Source organism: Danio rerio, chromosome 7, assembly GCF_049306965.1.
Source record: "Danio rerio strain Tuebingen ecotype United States chromosome 7, GRCz12tu, whole genome shotgun sequence".
Taxonomy (NCBI): domain Eukaryota; kingdom Metazoa; phylum Chordata; class Actinopteri; order Cypriniformes; family Danionidae; genus Danio; species Danio rerio.
The window spans coordinates 22,448,693-22,471,326 of record NC_133182.1 but is presented as its reverse complement, the minus strand read 5'-3'; the positions used below and the strand labels follow the sequence as shown (position 1 = coordinate 22,471,326).

Below are 22,634 nucleotides of genomic sequence, written 5' to 3'. Positions count from 1 at the left end.
GTACAGATATTTGTGCAAAAATGCAAGAGTAAATAGTTGTGCGAAAAATAAATAGTGGAGTAAAGTACCGATACCGGAAAAATCTACTAGTATTTGTGCATTGTTACTTTAGAAATATTTTTTTTTGTTGGCTCCATTTAGGCTTCATGCATTTTAGTTATCCAATCACATGGAGTCAAGCCAGGCCAGTCTATTCTAAAGCTTTACTATGGTTGACCTGCAGTTTACTGCTGCTTTATGTATATAAAACTCTGGACTGGTCTTCTCTGGCCAAAGAATAGAAAAAGAGCTGCAGTTTAGTCAACAGGGGCTTTGAGGATGACGAACATCCTTCTTTAAACAGATATACCCTGCACGTTGGGATTTGAATTTTAAGATTGCATTATTTGCTTTAAGTGCATACTGTGCACACATTCGGGTCAGGAACTTAGATTTAAGCTGAGAGAGAGTTTGTCTGCCTACTGAACTGTGTTTGAACAGCATTTCAGAGCTTAGATGCTAAATAAGAAAAGAGCGAACCGCCCACAGTTGATTTGTGATATTCTAGATTTTGAGAACATAATTTACATAAAGGGCTGTAATGCGAGAAGAGTTCACTTTACTGCAGGTGCTGGGAAGCTAAACCATTCTGTTTCTTTTTGGAAGTCAGCAGAATTTTAATAATATGATCATACTTTTTGATTCTGGTAAATGGTGTTTAGCTACGTTTTGAACCAGGAGTTTGTTTATTAAGCCTGCAGGTCAACCATCTAGTACAGCCATACAGCAATAGTTCAAAATTTATTTATTTCAGTAAAATTGTTGATTTTGAGCTAAATGAGGTGTATGGAAGCTCCACTTTTGCTTTATGCGCATTCTGAAAAAAGGAGTCGCTGCCTTAATTATTTAAAGTTGAATCTAATTAACTTTGCAAGTCATTTTAATGTTATATAACCTTAAACTGACTTGTTACACAGAACAGTACAGTACAGTACAGTACAGTTGGATAGAGGTCACTCTGATCACATTGTGTCCACTGTCAACAGTACACTTATTTGGTTCCCACTCAAAGAAGATAGTGGCTGTTCAGATATCGTGCCTTCTGTGCACTCAAGCTATTTCAAATGTTGACACAGTTTAAGTGCCCACAAACAGAGAGGGGAAGCAATTGGAGGACAACACATACAGTACACTTAATGCACTTCACTGACCATGTACACATGCAGTACAGTATCATCTTTTTTGGAAGGACACTACATACTGCTTAACTGCTGGTTAACTATGTTGATATTTAATGTCTTCCCTTAACCTTTCTGATTTTGATCATAATGCAATAATGTGCATCTTTTTTTAAAGCTGCTTTGAAACAATTATTCTGAAAAGCACCATACAAAAAGCTGCACCTCTTGAGCTTTCCACAATTTTAGACAAGACTTATGAACAACCTGGTAAACAACATTTGAGAACATATTCTGTAGAAGATTCTGTTCTTGTTTATAGGCACGTGGCTGTGGAAACAGACATAAATGTGTACTGTACTGTACCGAACAATACTGCTCAGTGGAAACAGGCCATTATTCCCAGTTCCCAACCTCTGAAACTATTAGCACAGGTTAATTCGCATACTTTGACTAAATTAATATACTTACTAACTTCACTGTTAGCGGGTATATTAATTTCCAGACCTATGCTTATATTTCACACCGCTGTTCTTGGCTGTTTGGCGCTATGATGTACATTGTCGCTTACATAAAACATCAAGTTAAATCTCCTAATTGAAATGACAACATTTCTGTCATGACCCATCGCAGGATTCATGATGGTAATGAATATGCAAATGGCAATGTTGATGTGTTTGGCCTTGGCAGCATAGATCTATACTACTGCTAAGATTATTATGACATATTAGGATATTCACAGACATGCCGTGTAAAAATATGACTCACTGCTGCTGCAAACATAACATAATATATACCTAATTTAAACATAATAACTCCTAAACAGATCTAAACACAGGTGGAGCTGCGGTGGGGGAGGGTCTCCAAAAACATGCTGCAGCCTAACAGCATACAATGAAATTGAGCATTTAAAACCAACCCAAGCTCATTCTGGAAACGTAGCCCCACGGATGTTTCTGGAGAGCGCGATTTACGTGGCCGGAGGTACGTACGGACGCGTTTAGTTTTTTTTGAGCGAACGCTGCGGGGCGGTGTGGCGCCGTTCCACTCCTCCTCTTCGCTCTCGGCGGCTGACGGCTCGCCTCCGAGTGGAGGGCTTTCCCGATGCCACCAGTTTGTCCGCTTAGCTCACAGCGTTACGTCGGCGGAGCGGAGGCCCCGGAGGAGGAGCCGGCCGCGGGGACGACGACCGGGATCAGTTCCGGGGAACAGCGGTTCCAGAAATCAGGTAAGATGAAAAACAGAATCCGAAAAATAAGGGCGAGAATGCGGCGGGATCCGAAAACGCGGTCGAAATCAAAGACGAGGGCTTTTACTTTTTTTTGTTTTTCTGAACGGCTTTTGCAAACCGTCACTCGGGTTTAGGGAAGGAGGAGGAAGAGGAGGGCAGCCGGTTCAGCCGGGTTGGCAGATCCGGCGGCTTTTCGCGCGAGAACAGCACGGGAGTGAACGTCGCGAAAACAAAAAACGCTCGAATACGTACCTTCCAGGACATATCTCGCGGTCCGCAGAAACGTCCGCGGGGCTACGTTTCCACAATGAGCCCGGGTTGTTTAAAACGCTGAAGAGCAAGCTCGTTGGCTGCCGAGACGACAGCAACCAATCTCCTGCACCATAGTTAATGACGAAGAAGCAGATTAGGTGACCTACATCACCCTGCACATGCATAGAGTATAATGGCAGAAATTGCACACATTTTTTTGCTACTTTAACTTATTAAAATTAGTTGATTGTGTTTCAATGTAATTGTTTAGGTTATGAGAAATTTACCTTAATGTTTAAATCAGTTTAATGTAATAAAATTTTGAAGACTTGTAAAGTTAATTTGATTCTGTGAGTCATAAACCTGAGAGTTTGTTCATTCTGCCTTGACCTTTCATCACATATTAAACTGTTGCTTTACATCAACTGTTACATGCTAACCAATCATGGACATTTACAAAGTCAGTCTATCAGGACAGGCCGGAGCATCAACTGTTTGTCTGCTTGATGGAGTTGTACGTCATTATAGCAGAGGGGTTCCAGGTATGAATCTGAGCATGTTAATTATTTATTCTCTTTAAGTGCTGATTTAGCAGATTTTGGGAGTAATTAGCATATGCCGCAGTGTGGTGCATAAAGAACAGCTTTACTGAGACCCCCTCACTACTAATGAGAGGGCATACCTCTAACATCTGACCTCAGTCAAAGAGACAGACAGAGAGAGAGGAGGCTGGATGTGTGTAGTAGAGCACTGTCAGCTGAGCCTGTCAATGTTCTGTGCTGTTTCTTGACCCTGTACTCAGCAAATGTCAACACCCACTCAAAAAAATGGATAATGAGCAGGAACAATTACATATTCCATCTTAGATAGAAAAGTTCTGCAATTGTACTAAAGGTTTCAAAGGAAAGCAGAACAGGGATAGTTCACCTCAACATGAAGATAGAGTCATCATTAGCTAGGTTCCCATTAGCCTGTGTTGTTAATGCACATTTTAAAGAATCGCATGAGAAATAAGTGATGGAAATGCCTGAAATCTGAATCTCAATCCCAGTAAGACTTTAGATTAAGTCACAATTCACGCTGTTAAATGCTGTCTAATTATGTGCCTTTTATTAGGATAACAGATTTTTAGTACTTATAGGCCCAGTTTCACAAACAGGGCTTAGATTAAGCCAGGACTAGGCCTTAGTTAAATTAGGCTATTTAAGAAAAATATTGCTGGTGTGCATCTGGAGACAAAAAAAAATAAAAATAAATAAATGACACTGACATATTTTAAGACATCTCACCGCAAGTTAATTTGAGCTGGGGCAGCTCAAACATGCAATTTAATCTTGACTAGCCTTAAACCTTGTTTATAAAACCGGAGGACAAAGTATGATCTTAGTCTACATGCCTACCTAAACACAGCTACTACCATGATAACAATTATTAAGCAGCTAATTGGAGGTTTATTAGTTAGGCATTGGTTCATTGTTTGTTATTTGCATGAATTGTACACTAAAATGAGATGTTACCAAAATCTCATAATTCGCTAAAACGTTGTTTTATGGTTGCTTGAGGTGGTTTTGAATGTACAAAATTAGGCTAATGCAAAAAATGGAAGATGGAATTTTGCAGAATAAACTCTGATGTAGCAAATATTACACCCAAGTGACTAATCAGTTTTCTTTATTATGTTATTAACTCTTTATTATGCTTACTACGTTACCAATACCACAGTCAGCTGCTCTAACAGTTTGATTGGAAAGCTTTTTTAAAAACGTAAGGTTCTTAAGGTTTTCAGTTTAAGATTTTGCTCAGTATACTTGACATGCCCTTTCTTTTGTTGCAACATAGGCTCATTCTGAAAACATAGCCCTATATACATTTCTGGAGATCACGAATTATGTAGACAGAGGTACGTATAGCTGTGTAAGGATCCAAAATATCAGACCATAAGAACTGTTATGGAATTTCATGAGACAAGATGCAATGTTCCAATGGATTTTCTAATCTGAGAAGTGATGAAAAAACCAACTGTTCCACTGTTCTATTCAAATCACTGTTGACAATGCAATCACAGGCTGGAGAAACAGAGCTACTCAACAGCAGGGGGTAATGCGAAGAAGTCACCCTTCTCCTTCCACTTAAACCCCCCTTCTTGACCCTTATGTTACCTTCTGATTAGAGCACATTTCACATAAAATGTTCAAGGTTTTAATATGGTGTATCTTGCATCATTATATTCATGTTTGGTATCATTTTAAATGTCTCTGTGTGATTGGTAAAGTGGTCTTAATTTTACAGTAATATTTTACTGGTATATGTTGATTTGGTTTTTGACTTCTATAAGATCTTGATAAGATGCTCTCCCTCCTAAGAGATGGTTAAGTCCTCAAATTGACCAGGTCAGGGTTTCTGTGACACTTCTATTGTCTTGAATTTATGGCTGTTTGTTTTGACTTGAGTATATAAGGTAAGATGTGCTTTAGGACAGGGGGAGATCTTGTAAAAAGACACCCCATTGCAGCATCTCTGAGACTTATGCTGCAATGTATTTCTGTGGTCAGGTATGCATCTCTTAACTCTTTGATTTATCTTTGATTAATGGATGTTGTATTGTTACAGTCTCATCTCTGAATTGGCTTCCTGATGATTTATTATGTAATTGGCAGAATACAATTTTACCTGACAAATAAAATTTTAAGTTTTGATTAATTCTGGAGTTTTGCGAATTCATTGTATCCAGTAGATTATGTGGAGTCTCGTTACCCTTATCGTACGGCATAATCGAAATTGATTTAATTGGCGCATTTGATTATTCGTAGCCATTGCGTGCCGATAACATGTAGACCTTTTAATCATTCGACCACTGGGAATAGCAAGTTGTATGGGCTTGGCTAAGGATCTGTTTTTTTAAGACTAGGTAAGCGTTAATGCGACCAGCTTATTTAAATATAGTTAATCCTGCATCCTCTGACTATTTTCAGAGTGCCGACATATTGTCCGTGAGAAGAAACGCAAACCCGGGGCGTGGAACTCTGAGCGACGTAGGTCCCTAATGAACGTACAATTAGAATATCGGACCTCAGAAAATATCAAAACTCTAAATTAAATCATAAATGATGAATGTGATCCGTTCTTACAATTAGAAATATTATCTAAATTTTAGGATCATTTAAATTGGAGTCAGATTGAATTCGGAGCTAAAAAATTAATATAAATAAATTCTAATAAATAATAAAATTCTTTTCATAAGCACTAGAAAAGGCTTACATGCATTAAACCTTCGACCATGCTGTTAGTTTCGTCATTGAGCTAATAGATGGACTCCTACAGTTGGTGACGGTCCCTCCGTGATCTCCCAGAAAGATTAAGGCGAGTGATGTCTTTTCAGTGCGATATGCAAAAGAAATGCTCCGAAAAGAGGTTTGAGTTTCTCTTCTTCCAACTACTGGGGTAAGTCAATTCTTATTTGCCTTTTTAGAAGTGTTGAGGGAAAGATAAATGCATCCCATATAGACACATTTTGTAGAATGAGTCGGAAATGCTCAATATTAGATTGGAGTCCGTAACTCCGTGGGGCTGAGAATTAGACAAAACCACATTCCTTTCAGGGATATAATAGCAGCAGTGTAGCAGAAGAAGTACTAAAAACTCAAATATCTAAGATCTCTTTAAGAGATTGCATTACAAATGGAATAACACCATCCAGATTTTATTCTGATACTCAACAGAGAGCTGTAAATAAACACCTAAATTCTAAATATAATAATTTCCATTAAGGATTGTTTCTATAATATGTTGCAACATTGAATACAAGCAGCAGTTATATTTTAAGAATTTACAAAAAGTTGTAATCAGATAAACTGAAAATTCTTGCTAGAATCTTTTGTATGTGAATGTAAAAAGGGCATATACTGTACAGTACTTTTAAATTTATAAATAGGAAATTTCCAAAAGAAAAACTTTCTCTCCAAACAGAAAACATTAGACCTGGTATTTTCTTTAGAATTTGAATTCTTAAAGAAGTAATTTAAAGCATTCACTAAAAGAATGTAGAAAAAGCAGGTTCTTTTGTTTTACTGTTTGGAGAAATTGTTGAAATAACCTTCATATTGGGAAATACTGCTCACATGTAGTAGTTCAGGAAACTGACCCAGTATTATTTACATCCAAAATGTAAAAAGAAATACGATTATAATGCCATAGAAGCTTCTAACAAAGCCTATGAATTATTTTCATTAAAGGTGAATCTTTGATATATCTACTTTTATAAATTAAATGTAATGAAACTCTGTCAATAGATATGTAAAAACACTAAAAATAGCTTTTAAATTATTGTTTAAGACTCAGTCTAAATAGTTAAATTATTAAACTTTCTGTAATAACTTTCACTTTCATTATAGTTTCAAAACTACAGGTATAAGGCAGAAAAGGAAATGGTCAGTGTTGGGAGTGTTACTTTAAAGACAGAAGAAACTAAATTAATTCCATCACTACGATGGTAGTTAATTTATGTTTCTAATGGCTTTGCCTGAAAAGTAACTCAGTTAATCAATAAGTAATTCAATTACTTGGCTAAAGATTAAAATTCCACATAAATTGCATGGGTAATAGAGATAAAACAAACCAGAATTTTTAGTGTTGTTTTAAGAGAAGACACACTGCTTCAAATAAATGACACTATATTTTCATAAATTTACATTTCATTATTTGGGATTTAAATAAAACAGTTGAAATTATACATAACACTTAGGTCAAGTATATTGTAAGTAGCTGCAATTAAATTACATAAGGAGAAGTAATTCTTTACTTTGCTCTTTGTGAAAAGTAACTTTATATTGCAGTGACTGTTTACTTTGTAACTAATTACCCCCAACACAAGACCTGATAAGATCGTAAATCTAGAAGGGGTGAATTCTGCATTTGCCCTGAGATACCCAACTTTCAAAACATTCACATATCAAAGAAGATCTACTAAAGAATGCTCTTCTGCTAACATAGCTCAAAATAAGAAAAGTGTGATTAACTCACAAAAATCTTTAACCCGAGCAATGATTGACTTGTGCTCTCAAGCAGTATGTGCTTGCATTTCACTAAATGTAAGTTTACGACTGGCTCCCAGTGTAACTTGATCCGGTGCACAGAGAGAATATGTAAGAACAACTGGAGCACATGGTCAAATCAGAAGCGAGACTTCTAAAGGATCAGTAAGTTAATATTCAGTTTCTCTGATTACTCAGCAGACTCTACAGGGTACAGTAATAAAATTTATCCTAAATTCGTTCCATTTTAAGATAATATAACTTATCATAACAACATCATGATATTTTATATTACCACAGCCTATAATGGCATTTAAATCTCAAAATGATTCAGCATGATTTAAGAAGGGAAAAGAAAATTTAATGGGTGTAAAATGGATAAAGGCAGGTTAAAAGAAAAAGAGGATCTTTATTAATGTTACAGCATTAAAAAGAAGTAAGTAGATAAGAGGGAAAACTGGAAGGAAAAATAATCAAATAACAAGAAAGAATTTCTTAATCTTCTAATTATGCAAGAATCTTTAATGAGAACTCAACTTGCCCAAAATTTGCCAGCTAAACTGATCGACCGGATTAGATTAAAAATACTCTCGGTAAACATCAACCCAATAGTAATGACTTTATTAGTTAACTAGGCAGGGTTATAGGCTGATTGCGGTTTCATATTTGTAATTGTGTTAGACACTTTTTCATTTCCATAAAAACATATAATAATTGTTTGTGTTACTAAAAGTACACCTATAATTTAGTTCACTTCTATTGTCTTACTATAAGTGAGAAACAATTATGTTTTTAGGGTAAATATGCTTATCTCCTTAAAGTGGAAAGCTGTACTATTCTCAATATAGTTGCAGTTTAAACCACAAGCAGGAGTACAGTATTAGCCATGAGGCTAAAGTTTATTTCATAATTACATTAACAAAGAAAATGTCTGCTTTACAGAAGTATATTGGCCTAAACTTTGCACAGTTTACCTAAAGTTGCAACTAAGTAACAAGGGGAGGTACATATCTGTTTTTTCCCTTGGAACTTTGTGGTAAAATTATTTTAAACAAAATCATCCCTCTTTGGGAAAACCACCTAGTATTGACATTTAATCAGGAGATTAATTTAATTGGGCATGTAATCAAAGTTGTGTGCAATATTAACTTTGGCAGAAATCTATGTATAAAATACAGAGATGTATATTCAAATTTGATCTGCATTTTTAAATTTTCATTGCTAAATAAAAGCACAGCATCCAAATTGATGAACTGATGCTTCGAACACAGATCTGACCAGTGTGAACAAAAAATATCTCAGTAAATCTGAGTTTTATGAAACTCACATTATGGCAGACTGAAAGTTCAAATGCAAAAGAAATTTTAAACAACATGCCCAGATTTAAATACTAATGCTCAGTTTTTCTGAACCTTATGCTTTACAAAAACATGATCATGATAATGAGATGTCTTTGTAAACCAACATAAATTCTAATGGCATTTAATTTGATGCCAAAATTCTCTTTGGCTAAGACCATAAATGGAAAATTAAAATAGTTCCATCTATTTTAATATAATTTGTGTAAAGGCTCAGATAAAACTGTGTTTCTCTCTGCATTTATTTCACCATTCAGGTGGATTGCTGCCTAAACCTGCCTGTAACCAGACAGGACACACAGCTTTATATGAGATGGGTGATAAAGGTATAAGAGGCCAATCACACTCCACACCACAAACACATTAACACATGTCTCTTTCCATGGCCTCCCAGTATACTGCTGGATCCAAATTTTGCAACACAGATTGTGATTAAACCTCACCCATCTCATGCACACAAACACACGCAACATACATTACTGCAACCTCACAGTATTTTTAACTGGTATAAGTCGACTATCCAGGTTAAAAATAATTTATATCATTCAAATATATCATACATGATTCAGCTCATACATATAGGACAATGTGGAAATATTACTTAAATATCAATTGTGATAAACAATTTTGTAACTTTATGGTTTTTCAAATTGCTGTGTATTAATGTAGTAATGTGCAGTAAATTTGTTCATGGCTACAGTCACATATCAAACTATTTCACTTGTGAATTAGCAAAATCTAAATGAGACTACTAGTCTCTTTGGACAAAATGTTTAATTCATTCATGTTCATTCATTAGCCCTGTTGCAAAATAGTAGGGCCCACTATTTTCCAACAGTGACTATTGAAAACTCAAAATTGATAAAAACAACTAAATCTAAAAATGCAGGCACTAGCAGTTTAACCAAATTCTTAACTATACCTGCATTATTGAATGTGACTTTAGCCTGTACATTGAATACACGAATGAGAAAAGTTTACCTGAAGATGTTAAATCTTACTTTGTTTGAATTTTCATTCTTCAGTTAATGTGGTTAAACCTTAAATCTGCATTAATGTTTTTTTTTTTCAATTGAACCATTTATATCGTCAATTTTATGATTTTAATTGTGAAATTGTGTATTTTTATTATTGATGTTTTATATATTTTTATTATGCATACCACTGGTAAAAAAAAACTGTTTATATTGGTTTTGCACCTGTCCTGAAATTTACTCATATCAAATACTTTTTCTAAATTACATTGCCATCATGGGAGTGAAGCATCTGCGGATTTATTACTATTAAATTTAGGACTTATTAAGATCTTATTTACCTCTCACACTTAGAACATGGTTATTGTGTTTTGTGTTTACCCATTCCACAGTGATGCAAAGGTCATTGATATTCAACTATTGCATGGTCATTCAAATGTTATCCAGCTGTCTCCTAAACAGTAGAGCATCATCAGTGACATTGTTCCTTAACCTGAAAATATGAACTGCCCTGTGAACCTCACCTTATGTTTGATGCTAACAAAGGTTTTTCCAGTGGAACAGATAATGACCAGGGGAGGATCTAATGCACATGAATGGTTCTCAAAGTGCAATGAGACTTGCAATATGTTTGATCACACATTGAACTTTGTCATCCTATGGACTGAATACCACCTTAAATGGACACAAATGCGACGAAGCTTATGGCGGAAATGCCTGAGCAGCCACTTGAGCCCAAGCTCAACACCGTATATCTACAACTAAAGAGACTGTGGGATTCAGCAGCATAACTCCATTTTAATGTTGAAGCTGCTTTTAACATTGTGATTTCAGGTGATGACACCGCTATTACAACCAACGCTCGCCAAAGCCATCTAAATGATCTTGTGTTCCCTTAGAGACTGCTCAGAATTGCTCCAAGGGACCAGGGGCGGACTGTAAGGATCCAAAATATCAGACCATAAGAACTGTTATGGAATTTCATGAGACAAGATGCAATGTTCCAATGGATTTTCTAATCTGAGAAGTGATGAAAAAACCAACTGTTCCACTGTTCTATTCAAATCACTGTTGACAATGCAATCACAGGCTGGAGAAACAGAGCTACTCAACAGCAGGGGGTAATGCGAAGAAGTCACCCTTCTCCTTCCACTTAAACCCCCCTTCTTGACCCTTATGTTACCTTCTGATTAGAGCACATTTCACATAAAATGTTCAAGGTTTTAATATGGTGTATCTTGCATCATTATATTCATGTTTGGTATCATTTTAAATGTCTCTGTGTGATTGGTAAAGTGGTCTTAATTTTACAGTAATATTTTACTGGTATATGTTGATTTGGTTTTTGACTTCTATAAGATCTTGATAAGATGCTCTCCCTCCTAAGAGATGGTTAAGTCCTCAAATTGACCAGGTCAGGGTTTCTGTGACACTTCTATTGTCTTGAATTTATGGCTGTTTGTTTTGACTTGAGTATATAAGGTAAGATGTGCTTTAGGACAGGGGGAGATCTTGTAAAAAGACACCCCATTGCAGCATCTCTGAGACTTATGCTGCAATGTATTTCTGTGGTCAGGTATGCATCTCTTAACTCTTTGATTTATCTTTGATTAATGGATGTTGTATTGTTACAGTCTCATCTCTGAATTGGCTTCCTGATGATTTATTATGTAATTGGCAGAATACAATTTTACCTGACAAATAAAATTTTAAGTTTTGATTAATTCTGGAGTTTTGCGAATTCATTGTATCCAGTAGATTATGTGGAGTCTCGTTACCCTTATCGTACGGCATAATCGAAATTGATTTAATTGGCGCATTTGATTATTCGTAGCCATTGCGTGCCGATAACATGTAGACCTTTTAATCATTCGACCACTGGGAATAGCAAGTTGTATGGGCTTGGCTAAGGATCTGTTTTTTTAAGACTAGGTAAGCGTTAATGCGACCAGCTTATTTAAATATAGTTAATCCTGCATCCTCTGACTATTTTCAGAGTGCCGACATATTGTCCGTGAGAAGAAACGCAAACCCGGGGCGTGGAACTCTGAGCGACGTAGGTCCCTAATGAACGTACAATTAGAATATCGGACCTCAGAAAATATCAAAACTCTAAATTAAATCATAAATGATGAATGTGATCCGTTCTTACAATTAGAAATATTATCTAAATTTTAGGATCATTTAAATTGGAGTCAGATTGAATTCGGAGCTAAAAAATTAATATAAATAAATTCTAATAAATAATAAAATTCTTTTCATAAGCACTAGAAAAGGCTTACATGCATTAAACCTTCGACCATGCTGTTAGTTTCGTCATTGAGCTAATAGATGGACTCCTACAGCTGCATTTCATCTTTAAAATGTACGCTACAAGGAGGTATGACGCTGTTCCTTTTCTCACTTAACAGCTAACTGCTTACCTCCGTATAGATGTATAGCTTTTCCACTATCAATTTACCTGTCTGTCTATATTTCTGTCTGTATATAATCTGTCTATCTATCTATCTATCTATCTATCTATCTATCTATCTATCTATCTATCTATCTATCTATCTATCTATCTATCTATCTATCTATCTATCTATCTATCTATCTATCTATCTATCTATCTATCTATCTATCTGTCGGTCGGGGTCGGTCGCCCAGTCTGTCCGTCTGTCTCTTTATCAGTCACTCTTTCTGTCTGTCTGTCTCTTTCTGTCTATTTGTCTGTCTGTCTGTTTCTCTATTTCTCTCTTGTTATCTGTCTCTTTGTCTGCTGTTCTGATATTCTGTCAGGCACTTTACTGACATTTGATTGTAGTTTTGACACTTGAGATCTTCTGAACCTGTAGGAGCACACGAGGACTCAATTCCTTTTCAGCACAAAATATCAAGTGAAGGAGTGGCATCAAGAACTCTTTCTACTTTAACTGTGTTTCAGAATAATTTCAGATATTAAAGCAATTTGTTTATCTTTATTTTGTAATGTACCTAATGTTCCAGTCCTAATGTACAGTATGAGCTCTCCTATAACACACAGCGCTCTCCTCATAAATTACATGTTCCCCTTGTGAGATGCATTTTTTGAGCACAACCAAACAGATGCCCCATAATGCTTTTTTAATATGGGAATGTAATAATCAAAACAAAACAGTCAAATCCCATAAGGTTTTTCACTTTTTTACTGCAGACGTCTTGAAAACCAGAGGCAAAACTGTTATGTCAGTCGACAAAAGGGTTTTCGAAATTGTTTGCATCCATAAATCTTGCATAAAAGTAATTTAACAGTGTCTTCTCAGGTGATGTGTGTTTCAGATATTGTGTAGGTGTGTGTTCAGGTTTGACAGAGGGAGACCATCTGGGAACAGCTGTGTGCTTGGTGTTGGAGACCAAAGTTAAATAACTTTTTATAGAGCTACTTAAAAGGTGAAAGAAAGAGAAAGCAAGTGGCTGAGCTTTGTGATTGCTGTCTAGCTTTATGGTTATTATATACGGATTGTGCACTGAGGTGAAAGAAAGGTGAAATTGCTCTGTTAACTGACTTACAGTTTACTTTGTTTCTTCAAATTAGGACTGAAGCCATTCTGGGATAAAGGCTGGGTGTGGGATTGGTCTATGGTAGATTAAAGAGTTTGACCTTATTTAGCAAAACTTTGTACTTTTAATGTCATTTTTAATGGCTAGCTCACCCACAAATTTAGATTCTGTCATTATTTGCTTTTATTCATAAATGTATTTCCTCTGTAGAGCAAACAAGAGAATATTTATATTGTTGTTAAGTTGTTTTAAATATTCCACTTAACATAACACTCAACATTTGAGCCTATTGATTTTCATCATTTGAACAAAAACACAGACTGAAGCGTTCTTTAATATGTATAAGTATGTGTTATAGAAGTAAGTAAGTTTATAGAAGTATGTGTTCCACAAAGAAAATGCTACAAGGTTTAAAATGTTATGGAGAAAGAAATGATAACAGAACTCTCTTGAGGCAAAATAAATCAGCAGCATATTGGTTTTAGACAATACATGTTATATTTGATATGGGTATGTCTAATTCATCAGGTATTGTCAAGTTATGTTTATCACAGATGTTAGTTTTTTTTTTATAAATTGAAATACCCCCAATTGTAGAAATATTCAGGAAACCCACAGTGAATTATCCTTTTGGGCCCTGACATCATTCCTGCACTACTCTATTCTCTGCCATCTATTAAATTTGTCATTTTTAGTACAAAAAAACAAAACAAAAAAACAATAACCCTGACTTATTCAGATTATGTACCCCTATATACATTTCTGGAGAGCAAAATAGGTTTTAGGAGGCACGTTTATGTGCAGTTTTTGTTTTTGTTTTCGCAAATCCACCGGAGTCTCAGTCGCTTTGATGCAATTTTAGCACTATTTACATTTGCACAACAGTTAATGCATTTCTCAAAACAGTTTGTCATTTGTGCACATCATAGTAGCAGTTCCCATTTCCTTCCAAATTGCAAGTGCTTTTGGACATGCATCAATTGCTTTCATAAAACTCTCTGCTGTTTTATAACATTATTATTTGTTTATGTCATGCCAGTCCAAATAAACTAAACTTGTGAATGCTGAATAGTCATTCCATATTAAACTAACAGTCCTCATTTCATTACTTGAGTCTTTACATAGAAAAATGTTGTACTAGTTTTCAAAATCTGTCAAGCAAATTTTATAAAAATTTTACATCGCCCCCGAAAATGTCTTCTAAATTAAACAATTTCACAAATGATTTACAGACCTATAATTGGTGTAAGTTCAGTTCCAATATCTACTGCAATATTGTTTACAGTTGTGCACTGCTCTGTCCAAAGGAAGTGTATGTTTGTTGTAAATAAGGGGGTATTTATTCTTTTGTACAATGCTGTGAATAAATTAGAACTGCAATGAGCAAATGCCGTAAAAATGTGAAACATACACATATAGTGTCTTGTACTCAGATACCTCACAAAATGAAGGGATGTCTGATTTTACTGCAGTTTTCAAATGGCTGTGCAAATAGTATATAGTGCTGTCTTGAGCATTTTCAGGAAGTGTCACCAAATTCTGACTTTTTTTTGCATTGGAGAAAATTGAAGTAAGTTTGTACTAATTGTTTTGAGAAATGCATAAACTGTTGTGCAAATGTAAATAGTGTTTTGAGAAATGCACCAAAGCCCACTGAGAAAAACTGCAAAAAGCACAGATTGACCAGCGCCCACCCCCTTCTCTAAACCCAACTGCAGTGTTTTAAAAAGCAGAAAAAGTCCCCTGATTTTTTACAACATTTTCAGATTTTACCACATTTTCACTGTTATTTAGTCGTTTATTTAGTTTTTTAGCTGTTATTTTTGTCTTATCTGCTTTTATTCAGACAGACATACAGACAGACTAGATAGATAGATAGATAGATAGATAGATAGATAGATAGATAGATAGATAGATAGATAGATAGATAGATAGATAGATAGATAGATAGATAGATAGATAGATAGATAGATAGATAGATAGATAGATAGATAGATAGATAGATAGATAGAAAGATAGATAGACAGATACTTCTCATAAACCTGGCCTCTATCATGTGTCCTGATTTTCTAAGCTATGCAAAAGCAACCTCTAAAAACATTCTCTTGAACATGTTGTGAAAATAGCTTTTCACATATCTGGCTGATGTGGATACTGGTTTATACTGCTGTGAGTAGAGCAAGGTATTAAACTCCTCATGAAGAGAACTGAGAGAGAGAAAGAGGAAGAGAGAGAGAGAGACCTGGCACTCTTTGATGTTTGTTTCCCATTATAATCTATGGGATGTAACTTGATAGTGAGTTCGGGTAAGGTTAACAGGATTTTTTAAAGCTCTTAAAACGTGTTAAAAAAAGAAATTAAGTGTTCACACAGATGCTCACACTCGCATATGTAGACATCCACACTTACAGAAGGAGCTGTTTTCGTCCTTTGTGCCGTCCAAGGTGCCATCGGGTAACATCTGCAGGTAGAAGCCATGGCGACAATACAGGCGAGTGACGATGCCTTTCAGCTGCGGCTCTGAGAGAAAACAGAGAACATTTCCTTAAGTATGTTGTGCCTGTATATGCTAAAAGAGAATCTTCAGTTACAATTTGTGGTACTAACTACTGGCTTATTACCTGCCTATTATTAAGATATTAACTGTTCATTAGTAGTTATAAAGTATGATCTTATTCTGCATCCTTTATCCTACCCAAAACGTAAACAAACTAATCTAACTATTAATAAACAGCTAATGAGTAGTTTATTAAGCTAGTTATATTAGTAAATGGTTTGTTAATAGAGTGAATTGTGGCCTAAACTAAAGTGTTACCGAACCTTAAAAGATTCTGGTGGAACATGAAGTGGAGGTTAACACAGGACAACTAGATAAATACCCAATGAAACCAAAACACACACACTAACAAGCACAGGCTATACATCTTTAATTCACAGCTTACTACGAAAGACTTGTACATTGTCAGCCATGACACACTAAACTGCAAGCTGTGGTGTGCGTACAAACCACATTAAGAAGATGAGAACTTGTTTCTGTCTCTCCTAGACAATGGACTGTGGTGTAAAGACGGGAACAAAACATTCAGGGATTTTCCTTTTTTTATCACCGCTTCTTCTCTGAGTTTATAGCACCAATAAAACAAACTACACAAAAAAGACTGAATGGATTCATTAACATTAAATAAACCCTCGCTTGAAAGAGATACAAAGCTAAGAAAGAAACAGAAAAAAAAAGAAATAAACCTGGGTTGTAACCACTGACAGATCAATGCCTTAAAGGGATCGTTTACTGCTAAATTTAAATTCGGTCATAATTTATACATCATCATGCCACGGCATTCAAACCTGATGATATTTTGAACAATCTTGGGTAGCAAAACAACATTAGATCCCAAAGATTTTCATTACATTTTGCTGGCCCTACTACACCTACAGCCATATCACCCTGCAGCTCAAGACCAGTTACTCACTGAAGCCAAGCAGGGCTAAGTCTGGTCAGTACATGGATAGGGGTCCACATGGTAAAACTAGGTTGCTGTTGGAAGGGTTTTAGTGAGCCAGCAAGAGGCGCTCTGTCTGTGGTCTGAGCCCTAATGCCCCAGTATAGTGAAGTGGGACACCATACTGTCAGTGGCCGCCATCTTTCAGATAGTACATTAAACAGAGAACCTGACTCTCTGTGGTCATTAAAAATCCTATGGCGCTTTTCAGAAAGAGTAGGGGTGTAACAAGGGCTTAATTTGTGCCGGAACAAGCCAGATCTGTATTCAGCACCTCTGAAATCTCATCCGGCACCCCCTCTCTCTGCTATTCACTTTCTTCCACGACACTTTTCCCCTGCTCTTCACTTTCGTCTGCAACACCAAAACTCCACCTTCCCTTCACTAACCCCCTCCCCCCCCCATGCTCTTTGTTTTTGTCTGCGACTCACACCCCGCTCTTCACTTTCATCCACGACACTTTTCCCTCCTTTGGTCACATTACTTGATTTTTGTAATTCACTTTTTGGGGGTTTACCTGCAAGTTCTCTCAGAAGACTACAATATATTCAAAATTCCGCTGCACGGGTTCTAACACACACATCATCACGCCACCATATTACTCCTGTGCAACAACAATTACATTGGCTTCCTGTTAAATCACAGATTGATTTTAAGACCTTGATTTTAACTTTCAAAGCAGGGCATGGGTTAGCACCCAGTTACATCTGTGACTTGGTGACCCTCGCCACTACAGCCTGCAGTCTTCGTTCTGCATTGGGACTTACATTGCATCAGCCACGGTGTAAATTCAAGACCATGGGTGGGTGAGCTTTTTCACACAGTGCACCAAAGCTTTGGAATGAACTCACCATCAGCATTAGGAATGCTGCCTCTCTGGACTGTTTTAAGAAACTTCTTAGGACTCAACTTTTTAGCATTGCTTTTAATTTAGGATGATCATTTTGTTTAACTTTTTATTTATCTTGTGGTTCATATTTTTATTGTTTTATTGCATCTTTTATTTTGTTGTGCTGCTTTACTTACATTGTGTTTTAGTGTTTTGCCTGTAGCGCTTTATAAGAAGTATAAGAAATATACTTAGGAATATAAGAGTATAAGAAAAGCGCATTACAAATAAAATTTATTATTATTATTTTTTTTTCAGAATCTGTTACCTCAATTGGTTCTAGGACCTCACAAGTTACAAATCAAGCACTGGGTGTAATCCATGTGTCCTGGCCAAATGGATGCTGCACACCCTCATGATTGTGAAGTGCTTTGGGTGTATGGCCTTACACAATAAATGTGCTATATCAGTAGTCCCCAACCTTTTTATCACCTTGTACCAGTCAACACTTGACAATTTTGACACATGACAAAAAGTGCTGACTCTTCATAGAATGATAAGTGACGATCAACCGTTTTCTCAGAGGATGAGAAGTTGACAAAACATTGCTGCAACTCTCATACAAGTTTTATTTATGGAGAAAATCAAAAAGCAGTTCAATGTTTAGGTGCTCTGTGTTTGTCTGATATAACTAGTCTACCGAAATGTGTATATTCCAAACAAAATAAGAAGCTGATCAGTTCTTGTCACATGACTCGCGGTTGCTCTCATTATGCGCCTCCATTGGAAATAACGAACTTGCATGCAGAAAAGATGCAATACGAGAACGGTTCCTAAGGCCACCATCCTTTGCAATCACCAGCAGTTGATCATTTTCTTGCACAGACATATTGGATTCACCTGATTTATTGACAAATAGGTTGCGGATCCATTCCTTGGCAGTTCATGGATTCTTCAATAAGCTTTTTCTCAGTTTCTTACTCATTTAGATAGTTTGTGAGTTAAATTTTGGCGCTCAAGTGACCAAGATGTAACCAAGAGAATACGGTCATTTTTCAAAATTAAAGATCATTCAGACTAAAGCCTGGTTTATACTTCTGCGTCGCATGATTGGCGTGACCCACTGTGCATGCCTTGCATGCTGCCATGCATTTAAACTACTGCGCGGTTTGTGTTCTTCTGCAATAACACTTCTGAAACGCTAGCAGGCAGTGAGGAGTTTATGTTCCTCTGTTTTGAGTTTCTTCAATGGTGTTTTGTTTTTTCTGAATGCTTCCTTAATGTACAAGTGGCTTAAACTGGAACCGGCGGACATGCAACAACTTTAATCATAAGGTAAACACATCATCTGGAGCTTCTTCACAGGACTCGACACTTGTAAACACTTGCTCCAATGAATTTGCGCGGTTCTCAGTCCCGCCTACACTCGTCAGCGCTACCAAGCCAACCAATTACAGAGCTTGTGCTCCAGATTGTGGCATTGTGTAGTTATATTTTTTGAGAGGTGCGCATCAGCCACGGCGAGGGCTATGCGTCCACATGTAGGCTGCGCGGTAGCATATGTGTGCGCTTGACGTAGAAGTATAAATCAGCCTTAAGACAACAAATAAAACAAAAAAAACTTAATTTCTTGTGCAACCCGGTACCAGTTCATTCACGGACTGGTACTGCACTATATGAATACACACATTACATTACTATGGAAGTCAATAGGAACTAAAATTGGCTGGTTAAAGTATTCATAGATATTTATTCCTAAATTTATTCCTAAAAATGTGAGGGTGAACAAATGAAAGCAGAATTAGAATTGTATTTGGATTATGCCTTTACATCTCAGGGTACATGAAAATGGTAATTAATCAGTAATATCATGGTATACTGTTTATCTAAATGGCATTGTGCCACCTGACAGCACTGTACCATGGTATTGCCATAATAATTCTTAAGAGGCATTATAGTCTCTCTATTAAAAAGTCTCTTCTCTGTTATTGAAGGTTAGTCAAAAATTAAAAAGGTCAAATAAAATTTCTAGTGGCTTTATGGGTTCTGAAGGAGAGGGGAGGTGATAGATGTTCAAATGAACTATAACGGCTGGTAGGGGATGTGTCTAGCAGTCTAGAAGAGCCATGCTAAACAGCACAAGTGGGACACTGGTAATGAAACTGCACAGTTAAAGCAATATTATGAGGTGTCGCTGAGCTAAAGCGTGTATATTAAAACCCATCAAGTTCATGTTCACAATTTTGTTTTTCATTTAATGACCCTCCAGTGTATTGACTATAAGGATACCTTTAAAAAGTACTATTAGTTTCAGTAAGTAACTCCAACCATCAGCCTCCTATTTTAAACTTTAAATAGCTTTGCTGTTAGTTACATTTTCCTAAATTCTTTATCATCAAATTAATAACTCACAATGTCAACAAGGCTGCATTTTGTGAGTTAGCCTACATTTTGTCCAAAATTGCAAAAATGCCTGCAGTTTCTAGGTAAAATGAATGTGACAGAACAACATGATGCCAACAACCTTTGTTCCTTTTCTCACATATGATATTTACAGGGGCATAATATTGAGTAACAATGGATTATTTTTATGCAGATCTTAGCAAAACATCAAATAAAAGTTGAAAAACAACTTGATGTCTATGATTTGTAATAAAATACATTTGCCTAATCTTTCTGTATTCATATGGACAATTTTTCTGGCTTAGTTAATTTGCTCAGTAGCTCACTTTGTACAGTGTTATACTTGTGAAGCAGAATGTTTGGATTTGAGTCAGGCAAAGCAGAGTTTAAAAAAAGATACAAAAGTGATGTAAAATAATGGTAAAACTATGTAGTCGCGGTGCACCTTTCTCTTAAATTTTCTTTTGAAATTCAGTTTTGACTTCAGGGAAACTGGTTTGCTATAGCAAATCTGATCTGTACAATAAACCCCCTCCTTATCATTGATTTGCACAAGCATCAATTTATCTGAAATGCACAACAAAACATTCCCAACAAATTTAAGATTTACCAAAATGCATGCAGCGCCCTCTAATGGATTTGTCATATGAAACGTGCAACAAAACGTTGCCAGACCGATTTTACCCTTTGAAAAAATGTAGGATAATGCATATATGTCTGGATTTGCAAAAAGGCTAATTTAATAGATTAAAAAGGTTGACAAAGCATGTAACGTTTCGAGCACACGGCTCTTCATCAGACAGTGTTCATCACAGTAAGGTGCTCCTTTTTGTACACTTCCGGATCACAGGATCTCCTATTATCTCATATATATATATATAAATATTATAATGGTTTGTCTCTGTATTTTTGCTTTGAATATTTATGTTGTACATATATACATATATACATTTATACATATATACATTTATATATTATACAACAAAAATATTCAAAGCAAAAATACAGAGACAAACCATAATAATGCATCACATATTATAGAAAACAGAATATAACAAGGAAATATAGCCAAAAAAAAAAAAAAACTCAAACACTTAAATAAATATTAAAGAATTATTATAGAAAAGGACGAGTGTCAATCTCCTCATTTAAACCTTTTGGAGACAATGTATCTAGAGTGAAAATCCAAAAGGCTTTATGTTGTAACAGCAATTTGTTAAGATTATTATGATAATTTTATGACTTGTGTATATGCACTTCCATTATCATTATCTCAGCAAACAATTTTAGTTTCCTTTTAGCTCCTTTAATGTTCCCAACAAGTTCATTCATTCATTTTCCTTTAGCTTAGTACCTTTATTTATCAGCGGTCGCCACAGTGGAATGATCCGCCAACTTATCCAGCATGTTTTACACAGCGGATGCCCCTCCAGGCACAACCCAGTACTGGGAAACATTCATACACTTTTACATACACAAACATAATATACACTATGGAACTCGAACCAGCGACCTTCTTGCTATGAGGTTGCCTTCCCAATAGGTTATATAATATTATTTTTTAAATGTTCTTATAAAGTTGAGAAAGTCCATAAAAACTTTATTCTAAATGTTTTCATAACATTTTAGTCTCATGTTATATTCCTATATTATCAAAGATATTCATTCATTCATTTTTCTTTGGCTTAGTCGCAATTTCAGAGGTCACCGCAGTGCAATGAACAGCCAACTATTCCAGCATATGTTTTATGCAGCGGATGCCCTTCCAGCAAAAACCCAGTACTGGGAAACACTCATACACGCTCATTCACACACACTCATACCCTACAGAAGATTTCGTTCATATAATTAATCTATAGCTAGGGCCAGACGGACACTGCAGATTTTTGCAATTTCTGCGAAGAATTTTGGGAGCATCTTAACAAATAGCTTAATATGTTTAATAAAATATAACATCTTTTCAACTTTTATTTAATGTTTAAAATGCAAATCCAATTAGATTCACTTTATTTGGTAAACAAAGCCAGTCTCTCATATAATGTACTAAAAGACACAAACTGCATTGTACATAAATCAGATGAACATTTTATATTAGTCAATAATATTACTGTAATTAAATTAAAAACTGAAAAAATATAGATTTACACACATTTACTCAAGTAAATAAACAGTATTAATGATGGGCTACAAATCTGCATAAAATGTGTGGAATTCTGTGCGCGCACATTCCGTGTGGGCCTACCTATAGTCTTTGGACTGCGAGGAAAACCTGAAGGAAACCCATGCAAACACAGGGAGAACATGGAAACTCCACACAGAAATGTCAACTTGTCCAGCCAGGACAGAAACCAGCAACCTTCTTGCTGTGAGGCAACAGT

At 35.9% G+C, this 22,634-nt stretch overlaps 1 protein-coding gene across 9 annotated transcripts in view; it reads right to left on the bottom strand.

The window, feature by feature from the left end:
• Positions 1 to 22,634, bottom strand: part of fgf11a (fibroblast growth factor 11a) — a 196,894-nt gene that overhangs the window by 42,627 nt on the left and 131,633 nt on the right. For all 9 annotated transcript variants that reach the window (XR_012382410.1, XM_073906522.1, XM_073906523.1 and 6 more), the window contains one exon: positions 15,934 to 16,044. Coding sequence is in view for 8 of the 9 variants with exons in the window: in XM_073906522.1 (XP_073762623.1) it covers positions 15,934 to 16,044 (111 nt within the window). In the remaining variant the exon portion in view is untranslated. The remainder of the gene's footprint in view (positions 1 to 15,933; positions 16,045 to 22,634) is intronic.